At 32.4% G+C, this 23,874-nt stretch overlaps 1 protein-coding gene across 1 annotated transcript in view; it reads left to right on the plus strand.

The window, feature by feature from the left end:
* Nucleotides 1–23,116, plus strand: part of PXYLP1 (2-phosphoxylose phosphatase 1) — a 55,249-nt gene extending 32,133 nt beyond the window's left edge. The window contains exons 2-6 of the mRNA XM_031959836.1: nucleotides 4,099–4,230; nucleotides 12,594–12,752; nucleotides 13,129–13,255; nucleotides 18,188–18,327; nucleotides 20,942–23,116. Coding sequence (XP_031815696.1) covers nucleotides 4,152–4,230; nucleotides 12,594–12,752; nucleotides 13,129–13,255; nucleotides 18,188–18,327; nucleotides 20,942–21,873 — 1,437 coding nt within the window. The 5' untranslated portion in view covers nucleotides 4,099–4,151 and the 3' untranslated portion in view covers nucleotides 21,874–23,116. The remainder of the gene's footprint in view (nucleotides 1–4,098; nucleotides 4,231–12,593; nucleotides 12,753–13,128; nucleotides 13,256–18,187; nucleotides 18,328–20,941) is intronic.
* The last annotated feature ends 758 nt before the right edge of the window (nucleotides 23,117–23,874 follow it).

Genomic DNA, 23,874 nt, shown 5'->3' on the forward strand with positions numbered 1-23,874 from the left:
AGGGAGATAGAATGTCCTGTGTGAGGAATAGCAAGAAGGCCAGCATCTAGATTGGAGGAAATGGAGAGGAATAAAATTTATTAATGGATAGAGCAGTGGACTCTGGAAGATCTGCTATGTGCTCTTGGACAAGTCACTTAACCTTGTTTGCCTCAGTTTCCTCATCTGTAAAAGAAGGAAATGACAAACTATTCCAAGAAAACCTCAAATAGGGATTGTGAAAAGTTGGATACCACCCAACATAACATTTACTGTATTTTTCCTTTACTATAGTTACTTATCATCATGTATTGCAATTCCCATAATAAATACTTGTGTTTTCTCCTGGACATTTAAAAGGTAGATTAGCATAAAGTAGAATGAAGCTGATCATAAGGCGGCCTTATGAACAATCTCCTTCCTTTTTTTTTTTTTTTTTTTTTTTTTTTTTTCCCCTTTTCCTTTCTTTTTTGGTCATGGTGGTGTAACTGTAAAATGAGACCAGTTTTCTTAAAATTTCTTAAATGAGACCAGTCTAGAAAATAGTCTGTGAAAGTAATTTCAAATTAGGAATTCCAGAAATGTTTTGAAAATAGCAGCATTGTTGGAATAAATTGGAAATCTACTAAGGAGAATTTCTGAAGGAGGAAATGCATAGCTGTGTAAAATAAAAATGTTATTTTTTTAAAAGAGCAATCTAATTCTTTTATAACCACATCTCATTTAGGATCACTTGTGAAGTACAAATAATGACAGGGCTCATCGGGTTCTTTTGTTTTAAGAAAATATTAAATTAAAATTGAGGTTCTGAATATTATGGTTTAACACTCAGGATTTAGAACTTCAGCTTTGGGTTTACATGGACTGGTTTCAATCTTGGTACCTCACATAAATTATTCTTGTTAGTTTACATTCCCACCCATGTTTTCTCTGAGAACATCAGAATTTGATAGGCCCATTTTGCCTTTTATCTGTCAACAGACTATATGGCTCATGTATAAATCTCCAAGAAAAGGTAAAAAGACCCTCACCTCTCATGAAATGTCCTTAGATTAACAAAGAGAATATAGGGGAGGCTTTACCTTTATCTGACAGACAAGGCACGAGGGACTTGTACCCAAGATCATACATGTCAAGACATGTCTTCCCTCTTTAATGAAGCTCATTCCTTCCCTTCCAGACAGAAATATAGTCATCCAGACTTTAAATAGTTTTTTTTTTTAAGATTGAAGCTGCCTCCAAAGAGGAAAGAATTGGGAGTTCATAAAGAATCAAATATCTTCTCACTCTACACCAATACTGGTCCAGCCAGGCTCATTCCGTTACTTCATGACACTTGTGATTCTGGTTCTTTCTAGGACTTCCTTTTTTTTTTTTTTTTTTTTCCCCCCGGAGGCAATTGAGGTCAAGTGGTTTGCCTAGGGTCACACAGCTAGGAAGCCTAGGTATCTGAGGTCAGATTTAAACTCAAGGTCTTCTGACTTCAGGGCTGGTATTCTGTCCACTGTGTCATTCAGCTGCCCCAGGACTTGCTTCTTTTATCTGCTGAAACCTTGGTTTAGGAATTTTTCCCTTTGGTAATTCTGCCTCTAGGAAATCTATTTGTAGTCTGTATTCTCTCCATTTTTATTTTCCTTTATAGCCCAAATCCAAGGACTCAGCTTTATATTAATCTTGATTTTAATCAATCATTCTCCTGCTAGTGAGTTTTCTAGCATTCAGAGCAAGGATTCATGTTCCATCTAGTCACCAAATGTGGGGATCAATGAATATTAGTATTCTATATAGTCAGATGACATCAAACGCTTTAGACCTTGTCTTAGTAGCTTTGTAGTTAATTTGGATAATTATATTAAGATCTCTCTCTTTCCCACGTTCTCTTTCAGTAAGATAGTTTATCTGTCTCTAAGAAAGCAGAGTTTAACTTTAAAAAAATTATTTTTTTATTTCCCCCCAGTTACATATAAAACAATTTTAAGTATTTGTTTTTAAAACTTTGAATTTTAGTTTTTCTCCTTTCTTCCCTTCTTCCCATCCCCCATTGAGAAGGCACATGTGAAATCATGCCAAACATTTCCATAAACATTTGTGAACGAAAATATAGGTCCTTTCCCCCAAAAAAAAACACCCCAAGAAAAATAAATTGAAGAAAAAAAAAGTATGCTTCTTTCTGTATCTAGGTACAATTAGTTCTTTCTCTCAGTATGGATAGTACTTTTCATCCTAACTCCTTCAGAGTTGTATTGGATCATTGTATTGCTTAGAATAGCTAAGTCAAGAACTCTTTCCAAACAGATTAAATTAGTTTTCTGTAATTACTAATTTACTAGTTTTCTGTAATGATTAACTCTAAAATGGCTTATAAAAATAATTAAGAAATAAAATTTAAATCACTTTCAGTTAGTTTATTACCCAGTTTTATATAAAAGAAATACTAAAGAGATTTAAAGTATCCCAGGCTCATTTGTTCAACTTTAAATCAATTTTATATATTTATTAAATTTACATAAAACTAAGAATAATTATTGAGCTATTGGATGACAGAATTGAAACTAAGAAGATAGATTTTACTTACTTATAAAAAATCAACTTCATGGGTATGAATGGGGGGAGGAGTTAGTTCAGTATTCAGGTTTAAAAAAAAAAGATCCAGATTTTGTTTGACTTAAAATTTAATATGCATCATACTGTACATGGAAGTGATAAAAGTCTTTAAGCCAGAAAAGAAATGTATTCCACAGTGCAGGACAAGCCATATCTGAATTATTCTGTTAAGTTCTGAGTGATATAGAAAAAGATGACGTGGTATAACAAAAAGGATACTGGAGGCAAAGGACCCAAATTTCAGTCCTAGTTCTGACACTTAATTGTCTATAGGAGCTTGAATAAATCACTTACCTTCTTTAGGCCTCTAGCTTCTTATTTGTCAAAGGAAGCTTTAGACTAATGATTCCTAAGTTCTCTTCCAGCTCTAAATTTATCCTATTATCCTAATTTTGATCAAATGAAAACCAGAGGGGGTTTGTTTGTACACTGAATTGTAATAATTATAATAACACTATCGATCTACCTTCTAGATCATATCGATCTACTATCTACCAGAACATGGCTCCTGAGCCAGGAAATGATTTCTCTTTTGGATTTTGGAAAATCTTTTTGGATTTCTTTGATTTCTCCATCATGCTCCTGATATTGGGACCTTTTCTCTCCCTTTTTATCCCCTTGCTCCCTTTCCTATTCTTGAAGTATTGTCCTTTTCAATTAATAAGCTTCTTCAGACCTAAGACTTCCTTTATAAATTTTTATCCCTATCACTTAGCATTGCTTGGCATATATTTAGCATTTAATAAATGTTTACTGATTGACCTACTAAATGACTTTTTGTGATTCTTTAGGGTAAAACAAAACAGCCTTATACACTTAAGTACCCCTGAGGACATCACTGTATATGACATCAGTATAGATAGAACCATAGAATCTTGGAAGGGACCTGAGAAAATATTAAAGTTCATTCTTCTCATTCTCCTTATTTTGTGGAGGAAGAAGAGAAAACTGAGGTTAAATGGAGTAAGCGATTTACTCCAAATCACACAACTTATTAGAAGCAGAATACTGCATAATAATCCTGTTTTATCAAAGAAAGGTTAAATTGTGCTAATTCAGCCTTTATTAGGTACTTGGTACTTATAAGTGTTGGGAACATAAAATGTGAAAAAGAGCATACTCTTTAAGAGCTGGTAGGAGTTTAGAATTTATTAATATTTTTAGAGAGGCAGGAAAATGTATAAAAAGTTATGATTTCTATTAGAGGGATTTAGAGATTTTTTTTAAAAAATTGAAGACTAATAAAAAGAAAAGTTTCATTATCTGGGAAAAAATGATTTGTTAGGGTATTTTATTTAAACTCCGTGATGCCAGATATAGGGAGGATTGCTGCATTATTACTTATTTTCAAAGCTTTTTTGAACAGGAGCAAACAAAAACAATAAGAGATTTTCTGTAATTAGGGATTAGTTCTTGTCTGCTTAGGCAAAGAGTAATTGAATTTTTTTCAATCCAACAGTTGACATATTTAGTTTTCCACCTTTCAACATAAGTTCATTGCCTCTTTTATTCCAGGGCATAGTTCCAGTTTGAGGTGAAACCATGAAGAAAAAGTAGAACAAATAATAATGCTTTTCCGAAATCGTTTTTTGTTGCTGCTGGTCTTGGCTGCTTTACTGGCCTTTTTGAGCATCAGTCTGCAATTCTGTAAGTATGTCATGTCATGGGTTTTTTTTTTGTTTTTTTGTTTTTTTGACCTTTTTATTGTTGAGTATCCCAGAAGGGAAGAAGTGATTAGGTATTCCTTGTTTATTCATTTAAGGAATAATGAAGTATGGAAAATCTGAATTCTTTGTTGTTTTTATAACGTGAAAATAGAAAATTTGTGTATATGTAAGTATTAGTTTTGTTTTATTGTATATTGTTCATCCTCCCATACCCTCTCCCCACTCCTTTGGCCAATTGTGACCTCTTTACTTTGCTTGCAAAGGTTTACTAGGAATTCCCTTATTGGCTGTCATCCCTTTTCCATTTTACCTGTTTCTGGATTTGTTACTTTTTTTTTTTTTTTGATACTTGACAAAATGTTTTATCTTAGTCATGAATCTTACTGTTATTTGCTTCTCAATAATTTAGTTCATTTAGGTAACCCAAACTGTTGGAATTGAACATATAAATGAGAAACTTTTATTTAAAATTTTTTTTTCATAATTATAACTTTTTATTGACAGAACCCATGCCTGGGTAATTTTTTACAACATTTTCCCTTGCACTCACTTCTGTTCCGACTTTTCTCCTCCCTCCCTCCCCCCCTCCCCCAGATGGCAAGCAGTCCTATACATGTTAAATATGTCACAGTTTAGCCTAGATACAATATATGTGTGCAGAACCAAACAGTTCTCTTGTTGCACAGGAAGAATTGGATTCAGAAGGTAAAAATAACCTGGGAAGAAAAACAAAAATGCAAGCAGTTTACATTCATGTCCCAGTGTTCTTTCTTTGGGTGTAGCTGCTTCTGTCTATCATTGATCAATTGAAACTGAGTTAGATCTCTTTGTCGAAGAAATCCACTTCCATCAGAATACATCCTCATACAGTATCCTTGTTGAAGTATATAATGATCTCTTGGTTCTGCTCATTTCACTTAACATCAGTTCATGTAAGTCTCTCCAAGCCTCTCTGTATTCATCCTTCTGGTCATTTCTTACAGAACAATAATATTCCATAACATTCATATACCACAATTTACCCAACCATTCTCCAATTGATGGGCATCCATAAATGAGGAACTTTTTTTTTTTATTTAATAGCCTTTTATTTACAGGATATATACATGGGTAACTTTACAGCATTAACAATTGCCAAACCTCTTTGTTTCAATTTTTCACCTCTTACCCTCCCCACCCCTCCCTAAATGGCAGGATGACCAGTAGATGTTAAATATATTAAAATATAACTTAGATACACAATAAGTATACATGACCAAAACATTATTTTGCTGTACAAAAAGAATCAGACTCTGAATTATTGTACAATTAGCTTGTGAAGGAAGTCAAAATGCAGGTGTGCATAAATATAGGGATTGGAATTCAATGTAATGGTTTTTAGTCATCTCCCAGAGTTCTTTTTCTGGGTATAGCTAGTTCAGTTCATTACTGCTCCATTAGAAATGATTTGGTTGATCTCGTTGCTGAGGATGGCCTGATCCATCAGAACTGGTCATCATATAGTATTGTTGTTGAAGTATATAATGATCTCCTGGTCCTGCTCATTTCACTCAGCATCCAGTTGTATAAGTCTCTCAGGCCTTTCTGAAATCATCCGTTGGTCATTTCTTACAGAACAGTAATATTCCATAATTTTCATATACCACAATTTATTCAGCCATTCTCAACTGATGGACATCCATTCAGTTTTCAGTTTCTAGCCACTACAAAGGCTGCCACAAACATTCGTGCACATACAAGGTCCCTTTCCCTTCTTTATAATCTCTTTGGGATATAATCCCAGTAGTAACACTGCTGGATCAAAGGGTATGCACAGTTTGATAACTTTTTGAGCATAGTTCCAAACTACTCTCCAAAATGGTTGGATTCATTCACAACTCCACCAACAATGAATCAATGTCCCAGTTTTCCCACATCCCCAAATGAGGAACTTTTAATAGGTAGATGTCATCCTTTTTATAACCAGTCTGGAGTAATTTCATTGTTGTGAAATTTCCAAAGCAAATTGAATTATGGGAAAGAGCATAATGGGACTGTAAAAAAGAACATAATCTGGGAATATAAATGTAGTTTGGGAGAAATCAAATTTTGGATGAAATGTCTGGGTAAGCAAGTTTTTAACAAGTTTCTTTGTTTAACTTGCAGGCTTATAATGGATGCTTAAGAAATGTTACTGTTGATAACAAAATTATTGAAAATATTGTTTTGTTTTGGTTTTTTTTTTAAAAGAAAAAGTAATGGACCTACAGCTGATTAATGAATTCAAAAGTATAAAACTTTACATTTTCAATGTGTGACTCAGTGGTTTGTTTATTATAACTTTTCATTCAAAAATTTTCCAGTCTTTAACTGGAGAAGTGAACTCTTAGACTCAACTCCAATTTTTCTTCTGAAAAGTTGACAGGTTAACTAAATGGTAGAAGCTAGAATAAGGGTTCATTCTATCTGCTCCATTTCTGTTTCATGAGTTGGTTTCCACGTCATTGAATTGGCTTACTTGGTTTGTTTATATAAGTCCACTGAAAGTACCTTCTGTTTTAGGACAGTAAATTTTAAGACATACTTTTATAGGCACATTTTGCAGGGTGAATTATCCTGTGTACAAGCACTTTTTTCCTTTGGATTTATTGGTGATACAGAAGAATCAGAAATTAAGACATGAATATTTTTACATCATTTCTGCTCTTAGGTAAACTTTTATACAAACTAATTTTTCCTCCATTATTGTGGAAATTAGGTTTATCTACTTAGATAATATTGAGTGTTTATACTATAACATAACTATAACTATAGTATAAGAAACTAGATTGTGAAAGTTCAATTAGGCATGTTTTCTGTCTGACCTAAATTCTTTAGGCTTCCTACTTCTTAAATGAATTTTACATCACTATTTTGACTAATTTGTGGATAGTGAATTAACAACATAAATGTTTTTAAATTGTATAATTAAGTATAACATGATGATAAGATATAACATATTTGGTTTTGTGCTTTAAAATGATATTCTTTGCTATATTAATGGGTTTTTTTCTGATATTTTGAACAAGTCATGATGCTGTTTAATATACAAAAAAGTCATCCTATTTTCAATAGTATTTTTCTTTTAATAAGTACACTGGTGTACTTCATTGGTTTATAGATAATCATTTACATTATATTTGATTGTGTAGAGGTGTAAAGAGATATAAAATATGCTTCTTTTTTTTTTTTTGCTAGGTAAATCTAAAAAATCCTCTAATTACTGATTCTATAGAAGTTAGGTTTATTTACACACAAAATACTAACTATTGTGTATAGGGAAGTAAATAGTAAAAACTTAATTAAATAGGTTTTCTTTATGAACTGAAGTCTTCAAGTGTGTTATTTAAAATAAATGGATTTTGCCCCATTTTTTGGACTAATGTTTTGGATATGGAAGCAAGAAATATAAATACTTTTATAGCTTTAAATGATTTTTAAAATTTTGATGTTTTAATATTTTGAATTATAAAATTGCTGATAATTGCTTTCATGAAATTCAATGAAATTGCTTTCATCTTTCATTATTTAATACTATATTTTCTTCCTTGATATTCTCTTCTATCTAGGTTTTTAGGATCTCATTCTCTTCTGATTCACTTCCTACTTATGATAGCTTCTTTTCTGTCTCCTTTGTTGTATTCTTTTACAGTATCTTTCTTAAGATGTCATAAAGGACTTTTTTCAATTACCATGAAATTTTGCAAATTATAGTTGTCTATTTTTGTAGGTTAACTCCTTTCTAGTTTGTGAGCTATATATCAGAATTGGACAGTTATATAAGCTCTTTATCTTCTTGAGTGGGTAAAACATTACTGCTGAGTAGGTTCTTAATAAGTTGGGTGTTGAATTCTAAATTCTGATGTTTGAGAAATTGAGAATATGTAAGAAGCATATGTTATTTATTATTAGGAGAAAATATCAGATTTAATGGAACATTGCTTGAAAATATAATAGCTTAGATTGAATTGAACATTTAAAAATAAAGTTGTGTATATGGTAAAGACTTTGGAGATTTACAGATTCATCACGAACCTGCTTTATTTTTGTGTCTGCTTTTTACTTGTAGGTGAGTAAGTACCAGTTTCATGCTTAATCTTTTATTTTAATATTTAGTCTTTCTATATTTCAAACTTAGATAAGGAAGACTGATTAATATTTTTAACTGTAGATGAATATATGGATCATCTTTAAATAAACTGAGGTTAAACTTCAGAGAACCTTATGTGCCTGTTGTGTGCAAGGCATTATCATAATCAATTACATTTTAAATTTTACCTAAAAGAAAGTTATATAGATTTACTGAGGCATATTTATTTATTTGGTTAAGACTTGCAGATTGATGTTCTCTCTATATAGTTAACATTTTCTAATTACATTGAAAGAATTGACCTTCGCAGACTGTATTTATGTGTAAGACATTAGTGCAAATAGGAATAAAACTCAAAAAATGGTATTAAAACCACTGTCACCAGTCAGAATTTTTATTATAGAATTGTATGAAATCTATTTGTGTTGTTACTAAAGATCTCTTGGTTGCCAATGCCAGTGGTCTTTTCTCAGTCCTTATTCTACTTGAATCCTCAGCAGCTTTTGATACTGCTCACTTTTTCTTCCTTGATACTCTTATCTATCTAGATTTTTAGGATCCCATTCTCTCCTGATTCATTTCCTACTGTTGATACTTCCTTTTCTGTCTCCTTTGTTGTATTCTTTTCCAGACCATGCCTTTTAACCATAGGTGCCCTCCTGTCCTGGTCCCTCTTCTCCATGGATACAATTTCATTTGGTGATCTCAACAGCTCTCACAGATTTAATCTCTTTGCTGATGATTTTCAAATCTCCTATCCTACCCCAATGTTTCTGCTGCTCTCCAGTCTTCTATTTGTAGCTGTCTTTCAGGAACCTTGAACTGGATATCCTGCAGAAATATGAAACTTGCTTGATTTGCCCAAAATGGAATTCATTATATTTTACCCTGAGCCTTCCCTGCCTCCTACCTTCCCTTTTATTGTGGAGGGCTAACAGCATTCTCTCAGTCCTTTAGATTCACAACCTGCAAGCCAATCTGGATTCCTCACTCTCCTGCCCCCTCCCCACCGCAAGGCCTACCAACTTCACCTTTGCCAGATTTCTGCAGCAAGCTGCCCTTTCTCCCCTGCCACTGCCTCCATCCTAGGCTGACCTTTATCACCTTGGTTATTGTAATGCTTAGGTCTGCCTTTAGGTCTGCCTGCCTCAGCTCTCCCTATTCTAATCTGTTCTCCATTCATCCATTAAAGTGGTTTTCCAAAGCATAGATCTAATCATGTCACATGCCTTTTCTCCACACTCAGAAAACTCTTTTGACTCCCTGTTGTCTCAGGATCAAATACAGAGTGATCTATTTGGCATCCAAAACCCTCATAACCTAGTCTGTTCCTACCTTTTCAGTCTTACATCTTCCTCCCCACTACTTACTCTCTGGTTCAGTGACACTGGCCTCTTGCCTGTTCCACAAACAAAACAATCTGTCTCTTGGCTCTGGGCATTTTCTTTAGCTCTCCCATAAGCCTGGAATGCTTTACTGTGTCTGTTCCAACTGTTGAGGTGTGAAAAATGAGGGTTGAGAGATCCCCTGGTCGATGTTGCAGATTCTTTGCGAAAGAATTTGCATTGGAGAAGTTTTAAAAACTTGGCAAAAAGTGGGTTTATTACACAAAAAAACAGGTTGTTTAGCAGGCAAAATCCTATTAGGATTATTTGCAAAAGTTTGGGCACACAGGTTGGATTTTTTTTTTTTTTTGCTGCCCCAAGCTAGGGAGAAATTTGAAGGACTAATTTTCAAACCAATAGAGGGTAGTGATTATACCCCAGGCCAAGATCTCCAATTGAATCATAGGACATTACTTATCTGGGAGTTTCTCTTATAAGGAGGAAGGTAGGGCCTCTCCCAAAAGCCAGGAGGGGTTTTGATTCCTTTCCAACCCTTCTCCCGAAAAGATCAGGGGGACAGTTTATATCACAACAAATAACCTTCCTTGGATTCTTACCAATTAAAATCCTATATTCCATAGGAATCCTTTCCCAACCTCTCTTAATTATAATGTTTTCCCCTTGTTAATGACTTCCTATTTATTCTGTATATAACTTTGTATGTATTTGGTTTCATATTGTCTCCTCTCATAGATTGCAAGATTCTTGAGGGAAGGGACTGTCATTTGCCTTTTTTTTTTTTTTTTTTTTTTTTTGTAGTTGATAGTTATCATTGTGCTTAGCACAAAGAGCTTGATAAATATCAATTGATTTATTATTGAGAACCAACAGAGGAGAGTTGCTTCAGTACTAATCCTTTGATCTTGAAATGGGAATATATAGGAATAATATATTATAGTTGGAGGGAGTAAGGGAACTAAGAAATGAGAATACTGCTTACTTGACCAATATAGATAGTACTGAACTTCAGGAAGAAGCAGTGAGTAGATTTGAGTTTGATTTTTGGGAGAGACTGAGTGTGGTAAGCAGTAAGCATTTAGTGAGGAAGGAGAATCTTTTTTAAAGAAAAATTATAAGATATTTGAAGTTTTTACACAGAGATTACAAGCATATTTGCTTATGATTGACTTCATTCCATTAATGATAATACTTTATTTTTCCTCATTTCCTTTTCTCTGCTCTTCCTGATGGTGATTTTTCATAGACTAATAGGTCACAGTCACCAAAATGATCTCTGAAATCTAAGATTCATCTTTTTAATTAATATCATTATTTTAATTTTTTATTTTTTATACTGAACTTATCAAACATCAAAAAAAGAGAACATTGAAAGTAGAATAGAAAATGGGGATTATATGTGAAATCATGACTCTTTCTTATGTAAAGCTTAAAAAAAAAAAGAAAACATCATGTATGGTAGACACATGCCTGTAATCCCTGATACAGAAAGAGACTAACAGTGTAGATTGCTTGAATTCAGAAATTCTGAATTTACCTGAGCACTTCCAGGGTTTTTTGTGGTGATCAAATGAGAAAATATTTATAAATGGCTATATAATTGCAAGGTGTTATTATTATTATTGTCATTAGCAGTTTTAGTAATGTATCTAGAACATACTTTTTTAGGGCAGCCCTGAGAGAAATCCTCTTCTGACAAATAGAATTGTTCATTGCCCTTATTGCTACTGAGTTACCTTAGTTATCTTGAGTATTTTGATTTGGGGCTTCTTTGATATTTTAAGTAGATCTATTGATTTGATATTAACTCCAGTTCTTCATTTCACTTCCTTCTGTTCTCATTTTGTGTTACTGCTTTATCTCTTATTATAAATCCCCAGAAAGAATTCCCTCAATGTGTCAGAAGCCTCAAGTATGGTGACTTTGGACATTTCCTTTAATTTTAATGCTGGGGAAGATACTGACACGAATTATCATGTTATCTCTTAGTTTAGATTTATAGACTAAAGCATAATCTAGTACCTATCTGTTTTATTAGATGTTGGTAGTAAAGAATTGGTACTAAATGGGAAAAAAATCACCTGTGAGTACTGGAAAGCAAATACAGAGATTCAGTAAAGAACAAACTGTGCTGATGTGTCTGATCTGATGTCTTATAATAGAATAATGGGAGGTACTGATAAGAAACTATAGATAATATATTTTATTTAAACTTATCTTGGTCAAAATGAGGCTTCATTTTTATGCTCCATATTATGTTATCAGCAAATTAGTAAAATGTCATCTAGTTCTGTGATTTTTAAAAAAACATTATGCAATTATATTCTGTGGAGTAGAATTAATCATCTCCAGAATCTAGCCCAGAAGTTTTAAAAAATGATGGCTACATCTTGTGTACATCCAACTGCTAAACAAAAACTATTTTGGCAAAGAATTTCATTTGAAGCACATCCTTTTGTTAAACTATTTCAACAAAGGATTTCAGTTGAACATGAGATTGCATGCCTAAATTTAGTGGATTATTTTACTGTTATGTGTGTGGAATTGTGGCTAGGTGGTTAATTTTTGTGTCTTACAATCAGTAGTACTTTCAGATATATTCGTTCTGTTTAATACATAGTTAAAAACAAAATTACCTAAAAAAACCCAAACCAAACCAAAAGCTTCCCAAACATATCAACCCTTGCTTTCAGCACATTGGAGAAATGTAATATTCTGTTGAAAAAGTTATAAAAAAGATTTCCAGTGAAGAAATTGTCACTGAAGTGGCTTCAAGAATAATTCACTGAACTAAATGCAATCTAATTCAGAAAAAAATTAAATGTGAAATTCAGAATTACATTGTACAATTATATTCATGCAACTACTTAATTACATTGATTTTTTTTTTAGTCCACCTAACACCAGTAACACCAGTCAAAAATGGAATGAATGGTAAAAATCGCAAGAGAATAATGCCTGATCCATTGACTGAACCTCCTGTTATTGACCCTATTCATGAAGCTCGTATTTACTGCAATATTCCAAGTATTACTGAACGTAGTGCAGAAGGTAGGTTTTTGCAATATGGTATAACAAATTCAATATCTACAATAAATATTTTTTTTCCCCTTAGAACTACTTTGAAATAGTTATAGGTTTAAAATTCTTGGACGGGGGGTGGGGGGGGGTCAGGGCAAAATGATAGTAGGAATAAGTGTACTCAGCCTTACAGCTTGTTTATCTTAAGTTCAAAATCTTTTAAATGTAGGAATATGCCCCAATATGTTTCATGGAAATTAGTGTTTTATGTTGATAAGTAGAATTTTGCTCTGTACACAGTTTTTTAAAGGAATACCTTTTTGTATTAAAGTATTCATACAAAACCTAGTATATCTTAATATTGTTCCCAAAACTAATATTTAAACTATACATTTCTTATCTGTAGGTCATGCACCTTATTATTTTAAGTTAGTTTCTGTTCATGTGTTAATTCGTCATGGAGACAGATACCCACTTTATGCCATTCCTAAAACAAAGAGACCAGAAATTGACTGTACTTTGGTTGCTAACAGGTAAGCTGCATTTAACAAGTCTTTTCCATGATTATAATTATTTTTGAAACTAACATGTTGTTTCATTTGTTTCACACCACCAGCTGTTGCTGTCCTTTGTTTATACATTTTAATTTTCAACATTAAAGAGGTAACATTCTTTAGGGTCCTATTTTAAAAAACATGAATGATTATTGTGGTTTTTAAAAATAAATTTAGGTTATTGGGGCAGCTAGGAGGCATAGTGGAATGAGCACTATCCCTGGAATCCGGAGGATTCAAGTTCTCCTGAGTTCAAATCTGGACTCAGAAATTTGACACGTAACTCTGGACAAGTTACTTAACCCTGATTGCTTTGGGCCCCCAAATTTAAATTTAGGTTATAAATTTCTTGAGGGCAGAGACACTTGTCTCATTCATTGTCTCTTTTGAATGGCAACATGGCACAGGGGAAAGAACATATTTGTTGTGTAGTCTGGAGGCCTGGGCTCAAATATTGCCTCTGAAGTTTACCACATATGTGACTTTGGCAGGTCTTGGTTTCCTTATCTGTAAAATAAAGTCCTAGTTCTAGGTCCATGATCTTATCATGCCCAACTGTGCCCAGCCATGATATCTTACATTTTCAGTAAATACTTGAATATATAAATGGAGAGAATATCAAGAATAGGAAATGGAAAATATGAATCTGGAAATTCTAAGATCTTAAAATTATAATGGTAGTTAACCACAAGAAAAAGTATGAGATGACAAGGATGTATTTAGAAATATGTAATATCCACAAGAGACAGTGTGGTCATGTGGTTAGAGGGCTGGTTATAGTGAAATGAAGACTTGGATACAAGTTCTGCTTCTAACACATTTTAGCTATCTGACTGTGACCCATTTCTCATTTCATTCCTCAGCCCCCACCCCACTTCCTTCAAGACTATAAATTACTGAGCAAGTGCCATTGATAAGTAATTTCTTTACCAGAAGTTTCCTTAAGGCAACTAATAAGGCAATAGATTTTATTTCTAAAATATTAACAATGTTCTTTTAAATTTCATTTAAATTATACAGTAGAAATATATTTATCATTTACCTAATCAAAAAATCAGGAGAAAGGCTCCTACTTGATCTGGGTTCATATGGGCCAACAGAATTAATCTGGTTTCAAGTGAATTACTTTGGTCACCTATACCTATTTGTATAGACACTCTTTGACCTAAATTAGATCTTGTATCTCTCTTCAGTGGCCTGAATTGTCATATAATTACCAACTTGTGCTGATTACGTCTTAGGGTCAGATTCGAATCTGCTTGTACAATTGTTTCAGTTCAGTTCATTTTCCACATCCAAATTGCTGTGTTACAGAACTGACTTTGTGGTTTTTTATTATAGTGAGATTTTCCTCCTTCTATTCACCATGTTCCTGTAGGATAATATATTATTAACTGTTAAAACTACTGAATCTATCTGAACAATAAGATTATCAGTTCCTTAATGGTTAGGACCTTTTTTCATATGCTCATTTTGTATCCCGCAAAATGCCTAGATATAGTAGCTACTCATTGAATTGAATCAAATTACCTCTTGAAAGTAGAATAGAAGAATATTGATTTTAAAATTTTATAGAAAAAATTTCAAAGTTAATAGAATACTTTTTTATTTTTATTTTTTTAACTCTTTAAAATTAAAAAAAAATTTTTTTCCTGAGGCAATAGGAAGTGTTAAGTACCTGAGGTCAAATTTGAACTCAGGTCCTCCTGACTTCAGGGCTGGTGCTTTATCCATTTTGCCACCTTGCTGCCCCCATTTTTTTTTTTACTTTTGAACTGTCATTCCATGAATTTGCACGGATCAGCATTACTTAATTTAAATTCCAATTTGAATTATTTGAATTTATTTTCTGATAAGACTATTTTTTTTAAGTATTCTAGTGAAGTTATTACTTATACAGTTTATACTACTGTATTGTTGACTTTTGAATGGGTATACAAAATAGACTTGAGGTCCTATATTAAGCTTTATGCATTAATATTTATGATATGAATAGATACTCAGAGTGAATCAAGAAAATGAGACCAGTTTCTTGAAGTTTGTAAGAATTTAACATTTTTATTACTTTCAGTATTTAGCATGCATAAAATTTTCTGATGAGTCCAAAGTTAGGTATATTTTTATTGAAGAAGTATTTATTTTCATATGCCAATATGCCAACAACTTAATTGTAATTTTAAAGTTTAAGCCAAAAGTATGATGCCTGAGTTTTATCTATAGAGGATATGTTAAGTTCTTAGTTTTATTAACTATTGTTTAAGAAAAGGACAATTATATAGTTGAATTAGGGTAAAATGATTTTTTATTTGTCCCTGTCTTTATCAGATCCACTAATACCTGTATAACAGATTAAAATTTGTATGAGAAAGAAGCTTTTTTCTGATAAATACTTTATTAATTGCTTCTTCCACTGAAGTTCTAAGTTGATATTTTATTTAGAGGTTAGAAGTGGCCTTGACTTATTTTAGGTTATGCTAATAGCAGCTCTCATAAGTTCTATACCAAGCTGGAAAGTCTTTGATTACTGTATGTCTCTGCTCTGGAAATTAAGTTAGTTAAATTCAGCCTAGTTAAATTCAGAGATTTATCACCAGGTTACCCATAAGTTGATGATTTTTTTTTTCTCTTGTCAACATATTAAAGAACATTTACTATATTGGAGGCATCAGGATCTGTGTAAATGAAAGAAGTACCCACACCAGTGAAGTCATAGATCTTTGAAACATTAAATAACAATTCTATAGGTAAAAATTTCTGAATATGTATTTCCTTTATGTGAAGATAATAGCTAAGATCACAAACTGCTTCTTATAGAAAAAAAAGGAACCTAGCAGGTTTTTAATTTATTTTTAATATGAAGGAGTATTTATGAATAGTCACATTGAAAACATGGAGAATCTAGGAAACTGTTTCTTGTAACTGTCTTTAGTTATATATTTTAAGTTTAATTCCCAGATAACATTCACAAAACTTTTACTTAGATTCTGAATCAGAATCCAGAGATATTGAAAGAATCATTTTCTGTGTCTTGAAGGGTAACCTATAGTTTATGAAGCTAAGTATTATCAATTTTATTTTCATTTTATGAAAAATATTAATTTCCAGATTGCCTACATTTATATGTATTAAGCTTTGTGAAAAAAATTGTTTCTTGTTTTCTAGTGAAAAACATTATGTACCCTCTAGTATTTAGAATAACAGCATTTTGGGTTAGAATATACCAGGTTTAGCACAGTATAATTTTAAGATGGACCTTTACAAAGTGAAGTTTTGAGATTTATTTTTTTGTGTGAATTTACTGAAGTCTTTTTAGCATATTTAGAGCAAAAATTACATTCATTTAAAATGTCACTGTTAATAGAGCTCATATGGTGAGCTTGCTGTTATAGTGTTTTGGTTTTTGCCTTTTTTCCTTATCATTTCTTGTATAACCTAACAGTTAATTTCCCTCTTTTTTCTTATTAAGTAAATGTCATCATTTAGGAGTCAGTTGGGAAGTATGTATATATTCTTATATTATTTCATTAATTAGGGAAATTGCTTACTAAATATTTTACTTTTAAAATTAATTTTATATGAATACACTGCGAGATTAAAACTTAAGGTTTTATACTGGTTCTTTTTCTTTTTCTTGGCCAACCAGTGGTTTGATTCAAGGTGCGTTTAAATGTGGTATAAACATGGCAAAATGCTTTAGCTTTAATCATGGAAGTGAAGTGCTTATCATATGCTTCTATTCACTACAAGGTTAATTCTTTAAAAATACTGCTTTCATCATCTCATATCCCTGCTGAGAAACCTCCAGTGACTCAGTCTAAGCTCTTTGGCATGGCATTCAGTGCCCCCTACAATCTATCCACAGTGTTTCTAACTTTATTTCCCCCCCCACTTCCCAGTTAAATCCCGTACTGTCACCTGAACATGACTAGCACATTCCTACTTTCAGGCTTTGTTCATGGCATTCTTATTGTATAGAATGATTTCCTTGTCATTCCAATCTGTCTAAATCCTTTCATCTTGCAAGGCCTCGCTCTAATCTCATTCATACATGAAGCTTTTCTAGATCACTCCAGCTTACTTTCCACTCTTTTCTTACTCCTTTGAACTCCTATAACAGTTTTTGTCTATACAGCTCAATTGACACAAAGAAACAAATGATGTGCAAATATATTTTGCTTAACTCAGTTGTAAATTTCCTTTATAGCCTTACATTCATTTGTTTGTTGTTTGATTTATAACAAACTAAGTTAAATATTATCATTCTTTAAAGGAACTATAAAGTTGAATTTTCATCTTCATATGAAGGCAAGACATGTGAAACAATGAAAAAGTAGGAGCGTATAATAAAGTACTAAATTATAAAGTGCAACAAATATGTATAATAGAAGTTAAAGGAAAAGATGAGTGTAATCTGAAGTTTCCAAGGAAAACTTTAAATAGCAGGTAAAGCACTCAAGCTGAGACTTGAAGAATGACAATTTTATTGATGAGTGTAAGTGGTCAAATGATTAAATTTTAATATTAAAAATCCAGTGAAAATCAATACATTATACATGACAACCTCAAGTTTTTGCTTGCTTCTCTGAGAAATGCTTAGGGTTATTACCTTTTATTTTTGAGATCAGTTTTTACCTCTTGATCTTTAAATGTGGTTGGTGGGTAAGAGTTAGTGACAAAGTCTCAGGACCTTACTGTACCCCAAACTGCTTGCCTATTAACGCATTTGTTGATCTGAAACTCATTTTCTTAAATGTAGACTAAAAATTTTTATGAAGAGAGACTGTATGAAAAAACATCTAGCTTTGAACAATATGATTTCTTACAACAAACCATTCAATTTTATCATAGTTTTTATTGTTATTTTATTAAGCATTTATTGGACTAGATTGTATTTTGGTTTGTTCATTTTAGGAAACCAAACCATCCTAAACTTGAAGCTTTCATCAATCATATGTCAAAAGCATCTGAAGTCTTCATGGAAGGCACTCTTAGTACTCTGCCTCTTTATCCTAGTCATTCATTGTGTGAAATGGGAGAACTCACACAGACAGGCAAGTTTCTTCTTTGTTCTTTTGAATTTCTCAAGAATGGATTTTCCCTCAGAAAAATCCTTTTCCCCTTGTTTTCTGGTCATATTTTTACACGATTAAAGAGTTATTTTCTTTTGAAATCTGTTGCATGTAGCTTCAATTTACAGTAAGCTTGTTTGGAGACATTATGACCAAATGAGATAACATATGTAAATTTTATGTAAATATTAGCTATTGTTATTGGCTGTCATCAGTTTTTTGCTTCATTAATCCTAGTGATAACTAACTAGCATTCATTAATTGAAGCAAATTTGAAAATATCAACCCTCTCATCTACGACATCACATAGGACAAGTGAAGCATCAATTAATTTTACTACAGTACTTCAAGGATCTATTGTAGTTCTGGATACTCTCCCAATGTATTTAGTATATAGTTTTCTAGAATTAACCGTTTCTATGGAGGTGATGTGCCTCTCCAAATTTAGCTAGACTGGTCCTCAAACAACAGATATACACAATCACTGAATTCTTATTCTAAGATTTTTCACCTTGGTATGGGACCTTTCATATCTGATACTTTTTTGGGCATAACTTTTGAGAACCCAATGTTACTTCTTTAATATGATTAGAGAAGCAGTTAAGCACTAAACAAAAGAATTGTCATATTGCATCAAACCAGTAGCCCTGATAAGTGGTTTGATATATATAATTGGTCTCTGCAAAATGTCTTCAAGGGGAAGATGATGTAAGAGAGTATAGTTTTCTTTATGAACTCAGCCTCAGCTTCAAATGTTTAAGGATATGCTTTGAACATTTATTTCTAAGAATGTATTGATATAGACATTCATATCACTTATATTTTAAATCAGCTCTACCTTTTGAAATTCAGTTCAATTCAATAACATTTATTAAGTGTTTTCTATGTATAATGTACTACTACTTTAGGCTCTGGGGAATAAGAAGACAAAATGAGAAGCAGATCCTTTCCTCCATGTGATGTTCCATTCTGCTTCTGTAGATAACAGGTTCCTTAAGTTTATATTTCACTGTAAAACAGGATTTTCTTTTTTGATAGAAAAAAATATTGTTTTTTCTTTTTTAAGCTCCAAGGCCTGTTATAATATTTTAAGATTTAATTGCATTCAATTCAGTAAACATTTAAGTGCCTGTTATATGTAGAAGATTGTGTTATTCACTTAAAAAGAGATGAAATTTAGATAAGATAGAATTCCTTCTTTCATGTGGAGCTCAATTTAGTCGAAGTTATTTCATGTGCAAAATTAGCTGTAAATCATAAGTGCTGAGGAAGATATAAACTGTGGTAATAAGGTAATAAAAGCATTTTTTAAAAGTCACTTTTAACATATCTATGTAGTTGAGTTCATGAATTTCACCAATATGTAGAATGAAGAGTTGTGAATTTTTCTTAGCTTACCTGTTATTAAGAGTTTCCACACATAGTTTAGAAATTTAGTTTTTCTTTTCTGACTTTATTGCCTTTTTTTGAGATTTGTATCCTGAGTATCTTCTGTGCTCATAGTTTTATGTAGAGGTAACATATGCATTTGTTTTTTATTTTTACCCCTGAAGATGCCTAGCATATTGTCTTTTTTTGGTTATAGTCAGTAGTACATTTTATATTTCTCCCCGAATATATCAACTTAATGATCCCATGACCTCTTCTTTTGATTGTGCCTGTTAGAGGTACATTATATTAGAGGCAGTCATTATATAAACTTAGTTTGGCTTATTTTTTCTTAAATATATTACCTTGTACATGCTTACATTAAAATTCACCCCCTTCTTTTCTGTGTAGCCATATAGTTTTATGAAATTTGTGTGTGGTTTTTCATTAACACCTTCACATTATTAGGTATTATTTAGTGAAGTCTGCAGATTTTGAAATTTTATAGTACCCTATCTTTTTTCCTAAAATGAAAGTGTCTTTAAGAGTTTAAATTATTTCTCTTGAGACAGAAGTTTGTTTCCACCAGCTTAGGAATGGGAAGGCCAAGTGAGACCAAAAAGGGAGATTAACAAATGAGGGAGTAGTAGCAGATGAGTAGATTTTAAAAATTTATTTACATTTGATTGAAGGAATTTACTGATCAAGCTGAAGCTCCATTCTCCTCTAAAAACTGAAGAATACTTGCTAATGGAGAAGAAAAAGTCATCTCTTTGTCGTTTCTAATTAAATATTTGGCACCCAGTTGTCTATATGTGATAGCTGATTCTCATCCTCTTGGGAAGTTCCCAGAATAATAAAGATGATAGCCAGTGACTGTTCTCTTGTGAGTTTGGGGGAAATGAGTAGACATTTGCTGTGTAGGAAAAGCAAGTGTGGAACATGCATTATCACATTCCTCCCGTAAGTGGAGGTCATATATCTCTGTGTCATTTTTGGTACATAAATTTGCATGAAAGTTTCCTTTATGAATTGATGATGGTCTTCCAGCTTGCACATTTGAGTTGGATTTAAATATTTCTATTTTACATTCATTAAAAAATATCATAGAATTTAAAATTGATTAAACTTTTATAAACTTGTTCTATAAACTGTTCTTTATATATTGTTTTATATACTTTCCTTCAACTGTTGTACTCAAGAAAACTTTTGTGGTCATTTTTATTAGGTGTTGTTCAGCATTTGAAGAATGGACAGCTGTTACGAGACATTTATTTAAAGAAACACAAACTCCTTCCAAAAGATTGGACTACAAAGCATCTTTACTTAGAGACAACTGGAAAAAGTCGAACTCTCCAGAGTGGACTGGCCTTGCTCTATAGTCTTCTCCCAGATTTTGACTGGAAGAAAATTAACTTTAGGCACCAGTGGAGTACTATCTTCTGCTCTGGAAGTTGTGATTGCCCGATGAGAAATCAATATCTAGAAAAGGAACAACGTCGCCAGTACCTCTTACGTGTTAAAAACAACCAGTTAGAGAACACTTATGTGGAAATGGCAAAAATAGTGGGGATTCCCACAAGGCAGCTAAGAGCTGCTAATCCCATAGATTCTATGCTTTGCCACTTTTGCCACAATGTCAGTTTCCCTTGTACCAAAAATGGCTGTATAGATATAGAGCATTTTAAAGTTATCAAGACACATCAAATAGAAGATGAGAAAGAGAGACGTGAAAGGAAACTTTATTTCAAGTATGCCCTACTGGCCTCTCATCCTGTACTTAACCAGACGGTCAACCGGATGCTGCGTATTGCAGAAGGCAGAAAGGAAGAGATTTTTGTTCTTTATTCTGCTCATGATGTCACTTTGTCACCAGTTCTCAGTGCCTTGGGTATTACTGAAGCCAGGTTTCCAAGATTTGCGGCCAGATTGGTCTTTGAACTATGGCAAGATGGAGAAAAACCTGCTGATCATTTCATCCGTATTCTTTATAATGGAGTTGATGTCACATTCCACACATCTTTTTGCCAGGAACATCACAAGCATTCCAGCAAGCCTATGTGCCCTCTTGAAGATTTTGTTCACTTTGTCAAAAGGGACATGTTTTCAGTCTTAAATAGTACTAGTTATTATGATGCATGTCACCGAAAAACATTTTAGAAGAAAACCAGTCTGTATTTTATAAAATTTGTGCTGGTACAGAAAATGACCACTTTTGGTTATTTCTGATTCAAAAAGTATGACAATATTGCTTTGAAAAAAACTTAGGAATTCCAATTTAGGACCATATAGGTGGATTGACTTGAATAGCAAATATTTTGCGATAATTTGGTACAAGATCTAGTTTATTAACTTGGTACATTTCTACTTCATTGATAAAGAGGTACACTGCTGTAAATTGATGTTGCTTGGAATAAATGATTTTCCTTTTTATGCCAGAGTAGATAAGTTTAGGGTTGCTGATTCAGAATGCTGTTTTCTTGAACAACATGGTACTATATAATATATAACCAACAAACCTCATCCACAATAGTTCTTAATCTTGTGCAGATATAGGGACTACTTAAATGGAAGTACTCCCAAATTGGATATCCCACAATTCTCTAATGTGGTTGTACTTGTAGAAGTAATTTGAATACCAAGAAATTTATGTTGGTTTTTCCAGTTCTTTTACTAGCAACATATATCTTGGTATAACTATCTAATTACAATAGAATATGAGGGAAATGGTAGTTAAATCAGGATGAATCTAGTAGCAAAATTGTTAAGGTATTTTATGTTTAGGATGATAAAAAATACTGTGGTACAAGATCATTAAATGTTTTAAATATTTGTCTGCTGTAGCAAAAGCTGGATATGCTGAAACTTTGATATGCAATTTAGTATTTTTATAGTCTAGAAAAATATTTTCTAAGACTTGTGTTAGAAATGGTGTAGTACCAGTTTTAATTTTCTGTATTTTCTTGATATTCAGAGATTTATGAAAAATCAATTTCAGATATCTTCAACGACCATATTACCAAAAAATAGCATTAATGGGTAAATTTTTTTGACTAGCTGTGGAATTGAATATGTTTTTAAACCACTTTTGTTAGTTATAAATGGTAAAATCTGATTTGATTTTTGAGGATATATTTGGGGTAAAACTTCATTATCAGAATATTAAATTAATCTTTATAGTGGTAATTTTTTAATACTTTTAGAAAAGATTTTAATTTAATCTCTGATATTTGAAATAATGGTGCTAGTTAAATCAGAGGAAATGTAATCTGAGTGAGATTCTCTAGTGTTATTGGCATTCCAGATTCTTTTTATTTTTATTTTTTTTTGCTCAGTGCTGCATTTGAATACACTAGTTTCTATCAATAAATTTTTGAGAAATATTTGCATATTCTGTGGTTTACATTTTGGAGTACATTTTTTAAAAGATTTTTTTAAAAGATTTATCTTGAATGTTTCTCTTCTTAAAAGCTTAAATGTTATCACTTGCTAGCATTTTTATGCTAGTTAGATTCTTTACATACATTCAAGATATACTTGAATAAGATCTTCTAAATATAGCATAAGTATTTTTAAAAAAGGGTATAATCCAGAAGAGTTTTTTAAAAGTCAAATTATAACTATATAGGATAGACAAGATATTTTGGATAATAACCAGTACCCATGTATGGCAGTGCATGTTGCCTCCCAAGACTTTGTCTATAAATAAAATTAAAAATTGTGGTAACCTTTCTCCTCCCTCCCCGCTTTTCACCTGCGGCCAGCCCCTCTAGAAAAGGATAATACTGGATTAGATGATCTTCAAAGCTCTCTCATACTATGATTTTATGAAGTTTAAGTTTGTGGCAGATTTTTTTTTTTTTTTTTTTGCTGAGGCAATTGGAGTTAAATGACTTGCCCAGGGTCACACAGCTAGGAAGTACTAAGTGTCTGAGGTCAGATTTGAACTCAGATCCTCCTGACTTCAGTGCCAGTGCTCTATCTATCCACTGTGCCCCCTAGCTGCCCCTTGTGGCAGATTTTTACAAAAAGTTTTATTAAGGGTACAATCATATTGTTAATTTCAGAGAACATTAGATATGTGTTATAGTGTGGGATTATTAAGATATATTTGAGGACTTTGAATTTGACAGAACAAACATTGTTGATCAAAAACAATAT

This window comes from Sarcophilus harrisii, chromosome 3, assembly GCF_902635505.1.
Source record: "Sarcophilus harrisii chromosome 3, mSarHar1.11, whole genome shotgun sequence".
NCBI lineage: Eukaryota > Metazoa > Chordata > Mammalia > Dasyuromorphia > Dasyuridae > Sarcophilus > Sarcophilus harrisii.